At 41.4% G+C, this 20,136-nt stretch overlaps 1 protein-coding gene across 2 annotated transcripts in view; it reads left to right on the forward strand.

Moving 5' to 3' along the window:
• The window catches only part of EFL1 (elongation factor like GTPase 1), a 488,390-nt gene that overhangs the window by 182,595 nt on the left and 285,659 nt on the right, over nucleotides 1-20,136 (forward strand). For both annotated transcript variants that reach the window (XM_069766104.1, XM_069766103.1), the window contains exons 13-14: nucleotides 753-895; nucleotides 4,654-4,832. In XM_069766104.1, the coding sequence (XP_069622205.1) occupies nucleotides 753-895; nucleotides 4,654-4,832 (322 nt within the window). The remainder of the gene's footprint in view (nucleotides 1-752; nucleotides 896-4,653; nucleotides 4,833-20,136) is intronic.

A 20,136-nucleotide genomic window follows, 5' to 3' on the forward strand; every position in this document is an offset into this window, starting at 1 on the left:
GAGTTCTGTGTAACCCCACCACGGATTGGCAGTAGTGATGAGCGAGCGTGCTCGGGTGATAACCAAGTGTCTTTGCTGTGCTCAAAAAATGAGTCCCCGCGGCTGCAACACATGTGGGGATTGGCTGACAAACGAACAATCCCTGCATGTGTCGTGGCTGTCTACAGATGCAAGACATGCAGGTGCAGGGACTTGAACATGTTTTCTGAACACACCAAAGACACTCGGTAATCACACGAGGGTGCTCAGATAACACCTTATCACTAATTGCCTGCTTTCTGTGTGCACTGTGCATAGGCACAAAGCTGTCAATTATTGGTGGGGGCGGGGTTATACAGAGCTCATGAATCTAGAGGACTGCATGGCAGCAGGTTTAGTAGTCCTCTAGTGATTATCTACTGCTGATACAACAGTGATATTATGAAAACTGCATCAAGCAGCCCGGTAAGTGGCTCATCACTGGAATCAGGGTCTCTACATTAAGCTGCTTTCAGATTAAATGGCAAACGCCTAGTGACCGTTTCCCTTGAAATTAATTAAATATACAGACTCTGTTCAGGAGGCCTCCTAGAGGAGGATGATGATGTAGCATAAGGGCGCTGTTTTGCCCTTTACATGCCTTCCATGAAGCATTTATCATGTTAGACTAAGCCGGCCAGGTTTCCTAATGCGTCGGTCCGCTCAGATATGGTGCTTCTCCATTGCGGTTACCTACAGTATATCTCTCATGCAAATAACTTCCCTCCTTACAGGCCATTAACTCAGGATGAAATTGCACGGAGACGGGAACTCGCAAGACAGAAGCACGCTGAAAAGATGGCAATCAATCAGGGAGCGGAGCCGGCTCCCTCCAGCAGCGAATGCCAAGTGCCTGTAAACAGTGAGCGCACCAGAGGCAAGTGTCTGTCCTTACCACTCTGCTCACTTTTCTCTGCTAGAGTCTTAAGTGATTTCAGTGTAATTTTCTGCTCCCTGAATGTTCCTACCATACAGGCAGCAATTACACAGCATTACAAGCCACACAAGTTGCTAACAGTCATTGACACCAGTCTGCAGACAACATAATTACCAACAAATTAGCCATGTAGGTGGTGCGAGGTGGACGTGGTTAGCGATCAGCTTATTTATGGCCTGCTCCTACCAACTTCTTTACATCCGCCTGTCAATCTTAGCTGCTTTACTGGTCGAAGGACCGCTGAGTCCTAAATACAACAGCTCAGTAAAAAAGTTACTGATAGCATGAAGATTTTATTCCATTTCCTGTGCAGCCATCGGTGTAGACTGGATTAGTTATATACTGTAGATGCCGCATTTATGCGTTTGAGGTTTTTCTCACTTTCATTCAAAATTGTTCATTCATTGGATCCTACTCATTGCATATACAGTTCAATTGTCATGTCCTATAATAAATGCTTTTCCAAGTTATTCAGAAATAGTGGTAAGTTAGAGACTGTCGCCCATAAAACTCAAACTGAACACTTTAGACATTCATGTAGAAGACTTGGCCCCTATAAATCTCTTACTTGTTACCCCCTCAAGTTAATATCCTTTGCTCTTCCCCTTATGATGATTGGCAGTGCCCCTTTGCAGTGACTATCTAAATCCCCAGCACTGCATGCACTGACACTGCAGTAGCCGACAGCAGCCACAGTGTGTGATGTGTTCTCATCCCGCTCCTGTGTGCAGCGGCCGCCTGCTGCACGCAGTATCACAGCAGCCGGCAGCCAATACTCACAGGGTGAGGGAGATGAGAACATGCACACACAGACACTGTGCGCATTCTCATCTCCTCCTGTTAGCATTCTCTAGCCTCTGTTTTGTGATCATTTGTGCAGCTGCTGCGGATTTAGATCAGGCATCACTCCAAAGCGAGCACTGTCATAATCATTTATTTACGTAATAAAACGGTTTTTATATAAGACGTTAGTAAAATTTACAGTACAAATATAATTTTTATAGTGGCTACGTCCCCTATACCAATGTATAGATAATTCAATTTGACTTTTGGGAGTGGAAGATTCCCTTCAAGGCTATCACATAGGTTCATAAGTTTTAAATGGTGGGCAGTAAATGCATTTGGTTCTCGTTATGCTGGAGGTGACAGCTTCAAAGTATTCTTGTTCCCAGTTCTCACTGAACATGGAGAGAATGACTGCCTTATTCAGGGCATGGTAAGAGCTGTAGAATCAGAGCACCCATAGGTGGATGGTCACAAGCACTGATCTGGTGAGAATTCGAGCTGTAGAGAATTTTGTCTACAACTGTAAATTATGTGGCCGTCTTAAATTACAACAATGGTAGGCGAGACATCATCATCTCTGTTGGGATAATGTTTTGTTCTTCCATTGACTTACCCTGCAGCTAGTGATTGCATTGATTACTTTGACACATTGGGGCATTGTTCACTTTCCCACATTGGTAGGGCAATGAATTGGTCGGGCATGGTTTACTTTCCCACATTGGTAGGCATTGAATTGGTTGGGCATTGTTTACTTTCCCACATTGGTAAGCATTGAATTGGTTGGGCATTGTTTACTTTCCCACATTGGTAGGCATTGAATTGGTTGGGCATTGTTTACTTTCCCACATTGGTAGGCATTGAATTGGTTGGGCATTGTTTACTTTCCAAAATCATAAGTAAATGCCCTAACTATAAAAACACTCTTTATTATTAAAACCAAGGCAAACCAAAGTGACAACAAACAAGAAAGTGCTCCGAAAATACCCATAAACCTAATGGGAATAGCTGGACAACCCTAGCTACAGTACCTACACTTGCCCCTTCCTGGCAGTGGAGGTTGGCACCCTAGGGGGGAGCGTAATGGCGCCCCCGCTCCACGATGGCTGACCCTAGATACCCTGATGTACCCTAATGCCGCTAGTGAAAACCTCTACCCACAATCTAAAGGGCATTGTTTACTTTCCCACATTGGTAGGCATTGAATTGGTTGGGCATTGTTTACTTTCCCACATTGGTAGGCATTGAATTGGTTGGGCATTGTTTACTTTAACACACATCACTAATTTAGTTAAACCCTTACTGACAGCCAATTTTGTACTAAATGACTAAGCCAAGTTTTACAATTCTGATCACTGTCACTTTGAGGTTATACCTCTGGAACGCTTCAACGATCCCACTGATTCTTAGCTTTTTTCGTGACACATTGTACATCATGTTTGTGGTAAAATTTCTTCGATATGACTTGCTTTTATGAAAAAATGGAAACTTGGCAAAAAATTTAGAAAATTTTGCAATTTTCAAACTTTTAATTTTTTGTGCCCTTAAATCAGAGAGTCATATTGCACAAAATAATTAATAACTAACATTTCCCACATGTCTGCTCTATATTAGCACAATTTTGGAAACATATATATATATTTTTTAGGAAGTTATAAAGGTTAAAAGTTGACCAGCGATTTCTCATTTTTCCAGCAAAATGTACAAAACCATTTGTTTTAGGTACCACCTCACATTTGAAGTGAGTTTGGGGGGTCAGTATGACAGAAAATACCCCACAGTGACACCATTCGGTGAATAACAGCGATCGCAACACTGGGGACAGTAAAAACCCACCCAGATCATGTTCTCCGGGGGGTAGCTGAGACCCTGGAGATTTTCTGACGCTATACCCTTATTTCTCAGTGCCGTTAAAAAGCGACGCTGAGGAATAAGTACTCTTAACTTCTGCCATTAAAAGACGTATTGGTGGTCGTTAGGGGGTTAAACAGGACTAATCCTAGCTGCCAGGCTCATGTGAGGATATCAAGATATTATGGTTTAAGCTTGGGAAAATCATAAAATGGGTATCACATCTTGCTGTACCTTCGGGTTTTTTTTTTTCAAAAACTGATAGCTTTGTATTTGCACTTAATCATTGCTTTCTATGGAAGAAAAAATACTGAAAGAATTGACATGATGCAGATTTAAATACTGTAGCAGTTTTCCAATTCAGTCAAGGCATGTGCATGAGAGTTCTGAAATCTGACAGCTTTTGCTGGTACTGTAGAAAGCAGCGCTTAACTTGCATAGAAAATGTAGCGAAAACGCAACCTGTGAATATAGCGGAACAGGGCATTAATGGTCGCCACATGGATCCTGAGGAAGAGCAAGACATCTGGGTTTGAGCACGCTCAGTAGAAATTTCTATGGTGTGAAAACAATATCAGTGTTTGAGCATGCTCAGTCAAGAGATAATGTGCATAAGCCAGCAAATGTAAAAAATGAGCACTCGTGTAGGCAGCTAAATTCCAAATAAACAAAGCAGGTATTTTGTGGGGTATACAAGAGACCACAATACTTAACACAAATTGGAGCCAGTGAAAAATCTGTCCATCTGTGTATCCGCACTGCCATCTCCGTATACGCTCGGAGGATTTACCGATGAATAACAATAAAAAAACAATTTGCTATGTGTTTTTTATGCCTTTGTGTAAAACAATGTAGTCAACTGTTTTGTACAGAAAACATGAGGTATACCAACATAAAAGCCCAAGTGAGGCAGAGCACATCACCGCCGGGTGAATGCCGACCCTTGAATATGTTTTTTGCATTTTTTGGGAGCTTTTCTGGCAGAAGATGGGTGTGAATGTGTCTGCTTTTTCCTGGATTTTATTATAACAGAATCGATTTCTGCTTTATTTTTAATATTATAGGGGATACACTGTCTGCGTCCAGCGAAAGGGAGAACATGGTACAAAAGTCAGACAAACAAGAAGGCGAGAACAAAAGTTCTTTTATTGCATTTGCTCGAGTCTTTAGCGGAGTGGTGCGTAGAGGCCAAAGGATATTTGTTCTGGGACCGAAATATGATCCGGTAGAAGCGCTGCCTAAGGTAACATTTTCTTTTGATCTCCAACATTTTACAAGTATGGCTTCATTAAATGGGAACTTTTCTTCTTAAGTAAAGAGCGTTCTTCGCCTTTATGTTCTTTCCTATTATGTTTCTAACCACCAGAACGCCGATGGCAGTAAAGGAAGCTTTATTGGTGAGGAGCTCATATTCCGGCCACCGAGACTCCCTGGAGCACCGCTCCGGCATGATCTCGGACACGTGCTCTTTCAGTGTTTGGTTTATTGCCATAGATAGGGCCATCTACAATTTATTTTACTATATGTCTGCGTCTCATGATTGTCTGATAAGACAAGTCTGTACGGAGCTGTACCTAATGGTTATGGTTCCCGTCCCTTAATCAGGCAAGTCGGACGCTAGGCTATGAGGGTCTAGCTATAGGCTAATATAGCAGCGACTGAGTATAGAGGTAAATGCCTAACGTGCACACAATAGCAGGGGTGAGGGAGCACTCGGGTCACTGAATCCCTTACCCTAGTTCTTCATTCCATGGCTCATACATTACAGTAATAGTAATGTATGAAGAGCGACTTAGAGAATTTCGATTTTTTTTTTTTTAAATAGTTAATCTTGATTATATGATAATTCTTAATCTTTTTCTCAATCTTAGTTAAAGGAGTTTTGAGGTTTCAGTGTGTTAATGCAAAACAAACTGTGCTAACTGTTGTGAGTTCCGTTCTGGAGCTCCCTGCTGTGGTTGCTAATGGTATTTTTGTGGGTTCTGCCCTTGGGCTCCCTCTGGTGGTTTCGAGTGGAACTGCTGCTCTGTTGGGTGGCTGTGGCAGCTGCCTTCACTAATCGCCTAGCCTGGGTTTGCTATTTAAACCTGCTCTGGGCTTTAGTTCATGCCTGCTGTCAATGTTCTTGGTTGGATTTGGTTCTCTCCTTGGAATTTTCATATGGCCAGTCCTTGTCTGCAAAAGATAAGTTTTTGCTGGTATTTGTTTGCCCATTTGTTTGGACTCCATTGCTCTGCATATTTGTCTCTTTTGTCCAGCTTGTCACTATGTCTTATTCAGGCTAGCTGGAAGCTCTGGGAAAGCAGATTTGCCCCTCCACACCGTGAGTCAGTGTGGAGTTCATTTTTGTAAACTCTGCGTGGATTTTGTAGTTTTTAATACTGACCGCACAGTGTCCTTTGCTTTCTGTCTATCTAGTTTAGTATTGGCCTCCCTTTGCTGAATTCTGATTTCATTTCTATGTACGTCATTTCCCTCTCCTTTCACAGTCAATATTTGTGGGGGCTGTCTTTCCTTTTGGGGGTTTCTCTGAGGCAAGATAGCTTTCTGTTTCCTTCTTTAGGGGTAGTTATATCTGAGGCTGTGACGAGGTGTCTAGGGAGTGTCAGGAACATCCCACGGCTATTTCTAGTTGTGTTGTTAGGATTAGGGACTGCGGTCAGTAGAGATACCACCTTCTCAGAGCTCGTTCCATGTTGCGTTTTAGCCACCAGGTCATATCAGTGTGGCCTCTTAACCACCAGGTCATAACAGCTAACTCACCCTGCCCAGGTCCAATTCTCTTTCTACATTGATGATCCTCTTGTCTGGTATTGTCTGCAGCACTGACGTCACGTTGACAGCACTGCTGCCAATCACTGAGCTCAGCGGTTCTGAACGACTTGTACAGTGAGCTCAGTCAGAGCCACTGAGTTCAGTGATTGGCTGCAGCACTGTCAATGTGACGTTACTTCTGAGGACAATAACAGACAACAGGAGCAGCAGAGACTCTGCACGGGACCTGGGGAGAGTGAATAAATCAGTTTTTGGGGATTTTTTTTAGTATTTTTTCTTTTTAATAAACTTGAGCTGGGGGATAGGGTTTTTCTGAAACTGGCTTTACATAGAGCCTGTGTGAGCGCCTATAATCAAGTAAGTTTTCGGTGAAATGCATGAAAGAGGTGAAAGAGGGAGAAAAATGTTCCCTGATCTAGGTGAATTTCAGGCTACCACATACTACCTGTTCCTGATCTTGGCTGTAATAAGCTGCAAACACTTACTATTCTCATATATTTATGGCATATCTAAAGAGCTGAGGGTCTGCACCTATCTTGGGAATGAGCCTCTTGAGAGCTCAGTTGGGACAGAACTCTGGCTATGTATGTGCACCAATGGTCCATTCATTGTCTGTGCCACTGCCAGAGATAGCGGAGTACAACGTGGCAGTCCCATAGATGATTAACAGAGAAGTAGCGTGCATACGCAGCCATCTATTGTTCCGAACAAGGCATTTCACAGCCCCATACTTGGGATTGAGGAGGATCCCAGCAATCGGAACCCTACCACCCTGAAGTTATCACCTGTCCTGTGGATAAATGATACCTGAAAGTCTTATTACTAATATGTAAAGGTATGTGCTTACTTTTACTCATGTGCTGTACAAGTGTATATATACAGTGGGTACGGAAAGTATCAGACCCCTTTACATTTTTCACTCTTTGTTTCATTTCAGCCATTTGGTAAATTCAAAAAAGTTTATTTTTTTCACATTAATGTTCACTCTGCACCCCAACTGGACTGAAAAACAACAGAAATGTAGAAATTTAAGCAAATGTATGAAAAAAAGCTGAAATATCAGTTATAAGTATTCTGACCCTTTCCTCAGACACTCATATTTGTCACACGCTGTCCTTTTCCTTCTGATCCTCCTTGAGATGGTTCTACTCCTTCATTGGAGTCCAGATATGTTTAATTAAACTGACAGAACTTGATTTGGAAAGGCGCACACCTGTCTATATAAGACCTCACAGTTCATGTCAGACCAAATGAGAATCATGAGGTCAAAGGAACTGGCCAAGGAGCACAGAGACAAAATTGTGGCAAGGCTCAGATCTGGCCAAGATTACAAATTAATTTCTGCAGTACTCAAGGTTCCTAAGAGCACAGTGGCCTCCATAATCCTTAAATGGAAGAAGTTTGGGATCACCAGAAGTCTTCCTAGACCTGGCCAGCCAGCCAAACTGAGCAACCGTGGGAGAAGCGCCTTGGTGAGAGAGTTAAAGAACAACCCCAAGATCACTGTGGCTGAGCTCTAGAGATGCAGTTGGGAGATGGGATAAAGTTCCAAAAAGTCAACTATCACTGCAGCCCTTTACCAGCTGGGCCTTTATGCAAAGTGGCCAGATGGAAGCCTCTCCTCAGTGCAAGACATATGAAAGCCCGCATAGAGTTTGCTAAAAAAACACATGAAGGAATCCCAGACTATGAGAAATAAGATTCTCTGGTGTGATAACACAAATATAGACATTTTTGGTGATTATTCTAAGTGGTATGTGTGGAGAAAACCAGGCACTGCTCATCACCTGCTCAATACAATCCCAACAGTGAAACATGGTGGTGGCAGCATCATGCTATGGGGGTGTTTTTCAGCTGCAGGGACAGGATGACTGGTTGCCATTGAAGGAAACATGAATGCGGCCAAGTACAGTGATATCCTGGATGAAAACCTCTTCCAGAGTGCTCTGGACCTCAGTCTTGGCCAAAGGTTCACCTTCCAACAAAACAATGACCCTAAGCACACAGCTAAAATAACAAAGGAGTGGCTTCAGAACAACTCTGTGACCATTCTTGACTGGCTCAGCCAGAGCCCTGACCTAAACCCAATTGAGGATCTCTGGAGAGACCTGAAAATGGCTGTCCACCAGCGTTCACCATCCAGCCTGATGGAACTGGAGATGATCTGCAAGGAAGAATGGCAGAGGATCCCCACATCCAGGTGTGAAAAACTTGTTGCATCATTCCCAAGACGACTCATGGCTGTACTAGCTCAAAAGGGTGCTTCTCCTCAATACTGAGCGAAGGGTCTAAATACTTATGACCATGTGATATTTCAGTTTTTCTTTTTTATTAAATTTGCAAACATTTCTACATTTCTGTTTTTTTTTTCAGTCAAGATGGGGTGCAGAATGTACATTAATGAGAAAAAATGAACTTTTTTTGAATTTACCAAATGGCTGCAATGGAACAGAGTGTGAAATTTTTTTTAGGGGTCTGATACTTTCTGTACCCACTGTATATCTGCAATCATTTTGAAAGTTTCAGAACTAGTTTATACATCCCATACTTTGCCTTACCCTTTGGCCATATTATAAAAAAACAGGACAGTATTCTCTAAATGATGTCTCCATGGCAGATTATTGAAAGAAGTAGCAAGACAGACATTTGCTTTTAGCTGAAATGCTTCATTTAAAATATTGTTTGTTCTTATTGTCATCTGTGCTGTCTATAAGAGGGGGCGATGCCAGTCCACGAGCTCTCCAAACAAGCATATGCTCTCATGATAACACAAGGAGCTGATCTGTTTATTTCCCATGAATGTACGACTGGGCAGACTCCATCTTCTGGACAAAACCGTCATGCAGAGTGATGGTGACCACAGGGCAGACGTTCTTCAGGCCTCCACATATGATGAGAGGGCCGCACGACAGCTCGCTGGAACAGGAGGCCTTCATTTTGTTGTATAATTAATGCCGACTTGTAGCTGCTGACTTGCCATATGGGTAACAGAAGGAGAAGATTGAATGCTTACTGTATTTTTTTTTTCCAAGCAGCTCTATACAAATGGTAGTGTTGATTTTGTATAATAGAGCTGCCATTCCCGATGCTCCAAGGATTTGGTCGAACGTATAATAATGACAGTGTACTGGCTGCTTAGGCTCTGTTCACACCTGTGTTTCTTAATTCTGCTGTTCTGATCCATCATATTGGGGAAAAAAAAAATAACGGATTGCCAACTCAGAAGAAATTTCTCATAGTGATATTTTTTAATGGCATCCTCACTCTATAATCCCTTAGTGACGGCTGTTGTGCGTTATCTCTGTATGATGCAGGATGGAGCTGAGCCTGCTCCATATCGCATGGTTGCATGTACCTTACAGCTGGCTCCGATTGCATCAGTTTAACCCTCTAAAATGCCATGGTAAAGTCTTAGTACCTTCTGGAGGACTCCTTGTCTTCCATGATATCATTCCTAAAAAAAACTTAATTTAACAATATACTGAAATAAAAAACGTAAAAACTAATATATATATATATATATATATATACACCAAAACTTTTTCTCCACTGATGGTTAGTGGTTGGGTGAAGCCATTTATTGTCAAACTACTGTGTTTTCTCTTTTTAAATCAAAATGACAACCAAAACATCCAAATGACTCTGATGAAATGTTCACATACTCCGGTGATTTTGGCCTGATAACATGCACAGAAGTTGACACAAATGGCTTTGAATGGCTATTAAAGGTAACATCCTCATCTGTGACCTGTTTGCTTGTACTCAGTGTGTGTAAAAGCTGTATAAAAGCTGAGTGAGTATCTGGGATCCTGACAGACTCTTGCATCTTTAATCCAGCCACTGACGTTTCTGGATTGTGAATCAAGGGGAAAGCAAAAGAATTGTCAACGGATCTACAGGAAAAGGTAGTTGAACTGTATAAAACAAGAAAGGGATACAAAATATATACAAGGAGTTGATAATGCCAGTCAGCAGCATTCAAAATGTGATTAACAAATGGAAAATCGGGGGCTCTGTAAAAACAAAAATGCCATCCACAACTGCCAGGAAAATTGTTCAGGATGCAAAGAAAAACCCACAAATAACATGAGTTGAAATACAGGACTAGCGGTCTGGCTGTTTCAAGATGCACAATAAGGAGGCACTTGAAGAAAAATGGCCTGCATAACGGAGTCGCCAGAAAAAAGCCATTACTACACAAATGCCACAAAATATCTCATCCACAATACCTAAAACAGCGCATTGGCAAGCCTGAAAACTTCTGAAACAAGGTAATTAGGAGTGATGAGACCAAAATTGAAGTTTTTGGCCACAACCGTAAATGTTACGTTTGGAGAGAGGTCAACAAGGCCTATGATGAAAGGAACACCATTCCTACTGTAAAGCACTGAGGTGGATTGCTGATATTTTGGGGATGTGTGAGCTACAAAGGCACAAGAAACTTGGTCAAAGTTGATGAAAAGATGAATGCAGTACATTATCTGCACATACTGGAGGCAAATTTGCTCATCAGCCTGGAAGCTGCGCGTGGGATGTACTTGGACGTTCCAACATGACAACGATCCAAAACACAAGGCCACGTTGACCTGTCATTGTCTACAGCAGAAAAAAGTGAAGGTTCTGGAGTGGCCATCCCAGTCTCCCGACCTCAATATTATTGATCCACTCTGGGGAGATCTCAAGCACGCAGTTCATGCTAGACAGCCCAGGAATATACAGGGACTGGAGGCTTTTTGCCAAGAAGAGTGGGCAGCTCTACTATCTGAGAAAATAAAGAATCTCATCAACAACTACCACAAAGACTTCAAGACTTGATGTTAGAAGGTGCAATACACGATAATAAGACATGGAGTATGTAATCTTTTGATCACGGTCATTTGCATGTTTTGGGTTGTCATTATGGTTTAAAAAGAGAAAACACAGTAGTTTGACAATAAATGGTTTCACCCAACCACTAACCATGAGTGCAGATAAGGTTTTGGTGTTATCATTCATATTCTCTGAATAAAGGCCATGAAAAGCAAAAATTCTGCTGGGGTATGTAAACTTTTGGGCACTAGTGTGTGTGTGTGTGTGTGTGTGTGTGTGTGTGTGTGCGTATGTATGTGTGTGTATTTATGTATGTATGTATGTATAATATATATATATTATATGTATATTATATATTATATATATATATATATACAGGCTCTAACCAGAGTAGAAAGAGTAGTGGGAGGCCCCGCTGCACAACTGAGCAACAGAATAAGTACATTAGAGTCTGTAGTTTGAGAAATCGACGCCTCACAGGTCCTCAACTGGCAGCTTCATTAAATTGTACATGCAACACGCCAGTGTCAACGTCTACAGTGAAGAGGCGACTCCGGGATGCTGGCCTTCAGGGCAGAGTGGCAAAGAAAAGGCCATATCTGAGACTGGCTAATAAAAGGAAAAGATTAATATGGGCAAAAGATCACAGACATTGGACAGAGGAAGATTGGAAAAATAATGTTCTGGACAGACAAATTGAGGTGTTTGGATCAAACAGAAGAACCTTTGTGAGACGCAGAACAACTGAAAAGATGCTGGAAGAGTGCCTGATGCCATCTGTCAAGCATGGTGGAGGTAATGTGATGGTCTGGGTTTGCTTTGATGTTGGTAAAATGTGAGATTTGTACAAGGTAAAAGGGATTTTGAATAGGGAAGGCTATCACTCCATTTTGCAACGCCATGCCATACCCTGTGGACAGCGCTTGATTGGAGCCAATTTCATCCTACAACGGGACCAAACATGACCCAAAGCACACCTCCATATTATGCAAGAACTATTTCGGAAGAAGCAGGCATCTGGTATTCTATCTGTAATGGAGGGGCCAGCGCAGTCACCAGATTTCAACCCCATTGAGCTGTTGTGGGAGCAGCTTGACCGTATGGTACCCAAAAAGTGCCCATCAAGCCAAACCAACTTGCGGGAGGGGCTTCTGGAAGTATGGGGTGAAATTTCTCCAGATTACCTCAGCAAATTAACTGCTAGCATGCCAAATGTCTGCAATGCTGTTATTGCTGCAAACGGAGCATTCTTTGACGAAAGCAAAGTTTGAAGGCGAAAATTATTTTTTAAAAAATCTTTTTTTCGAACCTTGTCAATGTCTGGACTAGATTTTCAATTCATTTGGCAACTCATTTGATTAATAAAAGTATGAGTTTTCATGGAAAACACAAAATTGTCTGGGTGACCCTAAACTTTTGAACGGTAGTGTGTGTATGTATGTATGTATATGTATGTATATGAGTCTATAAGGTGTGTGTGTATATATGTATATATCTCTATATATCTCTATATATCTCTATATATCTATATATAAATATATATATATATATATATATATATATATATATATATATATATATATATATGTGTATGTATATATATATATATATATATATATATATATATATATATATATATATATATATATATATACTAGCTGAAGAGCCCGGCGTTGCCTGGGCATAGTAAATATCTGTGGTTTGTTATAGCACCTCACTTCTCTTATTTTCCCATCACGCCTCTCATTTTCCCAATCACATCTTTCATTTTCTCCCTCACATCTCTAATTTTCTCCCTCACATCTCTCATTTTCTCCCTCACTCCTCTCATTCCCCCCTAACACTTGTCATTTCGACTTGTCAACTCTCATTTTCACCTCAGCATATACATGTTTGTCATCTCCCTTATATATAGTATACACCTGTATGTCATCTCCTGTATATAGTATATACCTGTATGTCATCTCCCCAGTATATAGTATATACCTGCTGTGTCATCTCCCCTGTATATAGTATATACCTGTATGTCATCTCCTCCTATATATAGTATATACCTGTATGTCATCTCCTTCTATATATAGTATATACCTGTCATCTCCCCTGTATGTAGTATATATCTGTGTGTAATCTCCTCCTGTATATAGTATATACCTGTATGTCATATTCTATATATAGCATATACCTGTATGTCATCTCCTCCTGTATATGGCATATACCTGTATGTCATCTCCTCCTGTATATAGTATGTACCTGTATGTCATCTCCTCCTCTATATAGTATATACCTGTGTCATCTCCCCTGTATATAGTATATACCTGTGTGTCATCTCCTCCTGTATTAGACCTCGTTCACACGTTATTTGCTCAGTATTTTTACCTCAGTATTTGTAAGATAAATTGGCAGCCTGATAAATCTCCAGCCAACAGGAAGCCCTCTCCCTGGCAGTATATATTAGCTCACACATACACATAATAGACAGGTCATGTGACTGACAGCTGCCGTATTTCCTATATGGTACATTTTTTGCTCTTGTAGTTTGCTTATTAATCAGATTTTTATTTTTGAAGGATAATACCAGACCTGTGTGTGTTTTAGGGCGAGTTTCGTTTGTCAAGTTGTGTGTGTTGAGTTGCATGTGGCGACATGCATGCAGCGACTTTTGTGAGATGAGTTTTGTGTGGCAACTCTGCATTTGGCGAGTTTTGAGCGAGCTTTTATGTGGCGAGGTTGGTGTATTTGTGGTGAAATGTGTGCTGAGGGTAATATGTGTTCAAGCACGTGGTAGTGTGTGGCGCATTTTGTGTGTGTGTTCATATCCCCGTGTGTGGTGAGTATCCCATGTCGGGGCCCCACCTTAGCAACTGTACGGTATATACTCTTTGGCGCCATCGCTCTCATTCTTTAAGTCCACCTTGTTCACATCTGGCAGCTGTCAATTTGCCTCCTACACTTTTCCTTTCATTTTTTCCCATTATGTAGATAGGGGCAAAATTGTTTGGTGAATTGGAAAGCGCGGGGTTAAAATTTCACCTCACACCATAGCATATGACGCTCTCAGGGTCCAGACGTGTGACTGTGCAAAATTTTGGGGCTGTAGATGCGACGGTGCAGATGCCAATCCCGGACATACACACACACACACACACACACACACACACACACACACACACACACACACACACACACACACACACACACACACACATTCAGCTTTATATATTAGATATACACATATATATCTCTACGGTTAAACACAATGTAACTCCCAAGTCAATCACGCTTCTGTAAAATCAACCTGTCCAATTATGAAGTAACACTGATTGTGAATCGATTTCTCCTGCTGTTGTGCAACGGGAACAGACAACAGGTGATAGGCAATTAGCAAGGCAACCCCAGTAAAGGAGTGGTTATGAGCGGGTGTCCACAGACCACTTCTCTGTTCTCATCCTTTTTGGCAGTTGTTTTGGTCTCTTTTGCATTTTGTTATTGCTCTCACCCCTACAGATACAGTAGCATGAGATGCTGTCTACTGTACAACCCACAGAAATTGCTCAGGTAGTGCAGCTCATTCAGCATGGTACATCAATGCGAGCTGTGGCAAGAAGGTTACCTATGTCTGTCAGCACAGTGTCCACAGCATGGAGCAGATAGCAGGAAAGAGGCCTGTACATAAGGAGACATAAAATGGGGCCGTATGATGGCAACAACCCAGCAGCAGGACTTCTACACCCTCCTTTATGCAAGGAGAAACGGGAGTAGCAGTGCCAGAGCGTTGCAAGATGATCTCCAGCAGGCCACTAACATCCATGTGTCTGTTCAAGCTGTCAGAATCAAACTCCATGAGGGTGGTATGAGGGCCCGACGTCAACAAGTGGGTGTTGTGCTTACACCAACACTGTGCAGGGCGATTGGCATTTGCCAGCGAAAACCAAGAATGGCTGACTTACCATTGGCTTGCTGTGTCTTTTCACGGATGAGAGCAGGTTCACACTGATCAGATGTGACAGAGTCTGGAGACCTCATGGAGAACATTCTGCTGCCTGCAACATCCCCCAGCATGACCGGTTTGGCAGTAGGTCAGTAATGGTGTGGGTAGGCATTTCTTTGGAGGGCCACATAGTACCGGAATGAGATCCTGTGACCCATTAGTGAGACCATATGCAGGGGAACTGGGCCCTGGATTCCTTCTGATGCATGACAATGCTAGGCCTCATGTGGCAGAAGTGTGTCAGCAGTTCCTGCATGATTAAGGCATGTATGCTTTGGACTGGCCTGCCCATTCCCCAGACCTGAATCCAGTCAAGCACATCTGGAACATCATGTCTCATTCCATCCACCAACCACCACACTGCACCACACTGTCCAGTGGTTGATTGATGCTATAATCCAGGTCTGGTAGGAGATGCCTCAGGAGAATATCTGCCACCTCATCAGTAGCATGCCCAGGCGTTGTAGGGAGGTCATACAAGTACATGGAGGCCACACACACTGAGCATCATTTCCACTAAAGTTGCATCAGCCTCTAATTTGATTTTCCACTTTGATTTTGAGCATCATTCCAAATCCAGACCTCCGTGAGATATTAATTATGATTTACATAGATCATTTTTATGTTTTATTGTTTTCTACGCATTCCACTATGTAATGAATACAGATTTGCAACTGGAATATTTCATTCAGTGATATCTAGGCTGTGGTATTTTAGCGTTCACTTACTTTTTTTTGAGCAATATATTACAAAGTTCTTTAATATTTTAGTTGCTAAAAAAACTCATCAGAAGAAAATACTTCTTGTTTGGAATTCCTGTTATCATGGTGAACAGACAAAGCTGTAAAAAAAAAAGGGAAAAAAAAAAAAAAAAGAAAACAAAGGCAGTATTTTTTTAAATTTTTCACTGCACTTGCATTCCCCTTCCCTGTTTTTTTTAGTACATTATATAGTCAAATGGTAGCATTCAAATCTATAATTGTCATGTTGTCATGCAAAAAGCAAGCCCTCACACAACTGTCTATGGAAAAATGAAATAAGTTACTGCTGTAGGTAGAAGGGGAGAAAACCACGAAAACACCAGAATGAAAAATATCTTTGTTTTTAATGGTTTAAAACAACCCATTTTTCACTTTTGTTTGTAAAGGCAGACTGTGTGGCAATCTGACTTTTAAAATAAATTTTAATTCAATGATTAAGAGTTGTATATAAATACTTTAGTTTATGTAGCAAAAGGGGTTGGCTAGAGAGTTGAAAGTTTTCTACAAAATGCTCACAATAATTAAAGGGAAAAAGAGACAATACTCCTTCCACGTAGTCTTTTTGGAATGCCACCTGATCCCCCTCTGGTCTCTACTTCCTGCTTCAGGAGTAACATTCCATCAGAGGAACATGTGACTTCTTCTGCCAATCACTGGTCACAGCAGTGATCTTCTACAGCTACTGATTGGCTGCTGTAATCACATGTCCCTTTGAAGAGGGATAGCCTCTCTACAACAGAAAATGGAGACTGGTAGGAGACCAGACAGCATTGGGCCAAGAGCTGCGGGGGATCAGTGGTAATAAGAATATTGCTGTTTTTTTTTTTTTAACCAATCTGAGCATATTGCAAAAGATGTCACTTACTAGATAACCCCTTTAAATGCAGTAGTTAATATTTTATTATATTTATTCGATGATATCTTTTTCTGATCAATTTTTAAATCATACTGACAAATGTGTATTTATGGCGCCCTTGCACTTTGTTGGCTGGTGAGTATACATCTAAATATGGCTCGGCATTATTCATTTCTGCTTGGCATTCTTTGAGAAGGAGGAAAAATAATTTGATCCAGTGTGTAATGGACACCATCTGTTTTGGGATTGCTGTGCATGTTTTACCAGAAGGTTATGCGCTAGAGTTGACTAAATCCATTACCTGCTATGATTTCAGCAGTGGCAGGATTTTCACATTACCAGGTCTGCTGACTGCTCTGTGCGCAGAAGATAAGTTCGGAGGGTTAGCAATGAGACCGGCCTTACTCAAAGATTCTGTTGTTATAGTAATTGTATCTATTAGTGGAACTCTGCATGAGACTGATTGAATGTATAATTGACTTGCAACCACTTTTAACATATTGGAATGAAGTATAATGCCAGGAAAGTCAGTATTTCTTTCAATTTCATCAAGGGATTAAGCTCTGATCTGACATTTCAGTCAATATCTTTTTCCTTTCTAAGGGGCAATCCTGGAATCCTTGGGAAATGCATCCCTTTGTTTATGTATGACCATGGAATGTTAATGACATGTACATAAATTATCATTGTAGCATTACATGTTCTGATAGAAGATGCTGCATATCTCCTCCAGCACAAGTGATCTGTCTTGGATCGCTTCTACCAAGAATTCTTTGATGTGATTGTAATCGGGTCTACCAAGCTGGGGTACCTCTTTCAGTACCACCCCGTGTTTCAGGAGGTCCACTCTGCTTTGGCTGGAGTCTGAATGAAGGACGCTGGCTGGAATTGCTTGGTTACATGGGCGCATATAAAAGATCACTGCTTCTCCACGTATTTCCAGTCGGACAACACTTTATTCACAGGACACAGAATATATCACACAGATACAGAGGGCAGGCCAATAGAAAAGCGGCAGGCCAGACATACATTACAATAGCCGCAGGTGGCCGGAGCCTGCCAATATTTACTGTGGGAATTACAAAGGTGGGGGGAGGACAAAAGGGGAATATCGTGTCCTCTCTGCCCAGGGCGCTGCCTGTGGGCTGATGCATTAGGGGCATGCATCTCACATGGAACCTATTATACATACATATAACTGCACAACATATTCTGGGTGCTGAGTGGTTCCGTAACACGTAACAGTGATGATGATTTGTGTTTTGTATACCTTACTAATGGTGTAAGTGACTTGTATTGTGTAGGAAATCTGTCTTCACCTCCTCCCCCCCAAATTATTTATATGTGCATGTAGCTTTTTCAAAGAAAAGTCCAGCAATATCTTTATATGGCCAGTCCGCTCTTCCATTACTGAGAAATCAATGTTTGAATTGATATGTAAATGAGGCTAAAGAACTATTTGTAGATCTGAAGCCTCTGTCACTCCAGCTCTACTCCGCCTGCCCAGAGCCGCCCCCTCCTGCTTGATTGACGGCCTCTTTGATGTGTGACTTCAGGCAAAGGAGTCCTCAGTCAAGCAGGAGCAAGCCGCAATGTGCGGTGACTAGAGCTGGAGTGACAGAGGCTTCAGATCTACAAATATTTCTTCAGCCTCGTGCATATCAGTTCAAACATTGATTCCTCAGTAAAAGAGATACAAACTGGTCATGTAAAGCTATTGCTGGACTTGTCTTTAAGAGCTACATGCACATATAATTAGTCTGAGGGTTGAGATCGTGCTGACAATACTGCATTTAACAGACTAAGAACAGTATGATTGATTTAACAAGCTAAATGCACCAGACTTCTGGCGTCATTTGCACCAGGATCCCGACTTCTAGACACTTTTTATGAGTTATTCAACAAGGGGGCTTGAGCTCTCTGAAAAAGGTCATACTGTATGACGATTCATTTCAGACGCATGTCTTTAGTCATTGCAATGACTTGTTCGCCTCTAATTTTATATGTTTTTATATTGTTAAGTCCTTCTCAGTCCCTGGCTTACTAGAGGTAGGGATCCTGAGTAAATGACACGCAAACAAGGTATTGTGTGATCATATACAAGGGAAGCCCAGGAGCACATCTCCCTCTCTGGGCTTTGCCCTCCCTTTATATAGAAAAGAATTATTCTTTTACAGACATGCGCACAAGCGCTCATATTTCACTATCTCTTACATAAACAATCTATACCAGTCTTTATCAGTAGAAAGTTACATCATCTGGAAGGTGAATGAAAGGCTGCTATTGAAAGAAGGAATGCACACATGATTACTTCCATAAAAGGAAATGTCAAGTCAGCAGAAATGTATCTTGTTGTAAGCGAGATTTCTCAGGAAGAAGACAAGATGGATTCCTTTAGTTCAGTCTGATCTCCACAATTCCCCCCTTTGACATTTTCTTTTATTTATTTTATTACCACAGGGCCAAAGACAAAGCCTTTATTTGGTATTACACATGTACATGCTTGTATTCAATAAGAGAATCAAATCTAGTATTAATTCTTCCGTTTAACTCTCGCAACCTTTTCTTTGTTTTGCAATAAGTACAGACATTACAAAGGGATAGCAAAATAAGCGCAATAATCAGTATTAGCAAAGGATAACATAAGAGAAGAAGGAAAAAAAACTTTATACTCTTGCATCTATTACACAAAGTTTATCTGTGCATACTGAGATACTCTTGAGCACAATCTGGAATAGTACGTATATGACTACAATAATCATAACTATATGTATTATGCTCTGCATAATCCCAGCAACCCACCCACCGATTCCTCTGAACCAGTTGGCTGGGTTAAGAAAAGAAAAGGTATCTGACCACCAGCTATCCTTATTCTGGTCATTGTCTTTGTCATACTCATAGTACTATTCGGGTCTATATAATGACAGCAGGTGGGTCCGATGATTTGACACATACCCCCTTGTGAGGCAGTTAGGTAATCCAATACCAGGGTATGTTGGTTAGTGACTATTATAAGCTGATTCTGTACAGCTATACTAGTGTTTAGTATATCCAATATATCCCAGATCTGATCATCTAGATAATCCGTGGCTCTAACTAATTTATCCCACATCTGTGTTAACATAGGATAAATAAAAATGGTACTAGCAATTTTGTTAGGAATTCCCATTTGTACTATATGTGGCCTCCCCGAGGGACGTGGTGAGTTATCTGCAGCTCTTTTATACAGTGTGTGCTTGGGCACGGCTTGCATATTCACTTGTTTATTTGAAATTATGAATGTAGCCGGGGTTAGGCGTCCTAATGTACAAGTACCCTTTATACCTACGGGAAGCCATTTATATGCTCCTTCTCCGCA

This window comes from Ranitomeya imitator, chromosome 4, assembly GCF_032444005.1.
Source record: "Ranitomeya imitator isolate aRanImi1 chromosome 4, aRanImi1.pri, whole genome shotgun sequence".
NCBI lineage: Eukaryota > Metazoa > Chordata > Amphibia > Anura > Dendrobatidae > Ranitomeya > Ranitomeya imitator.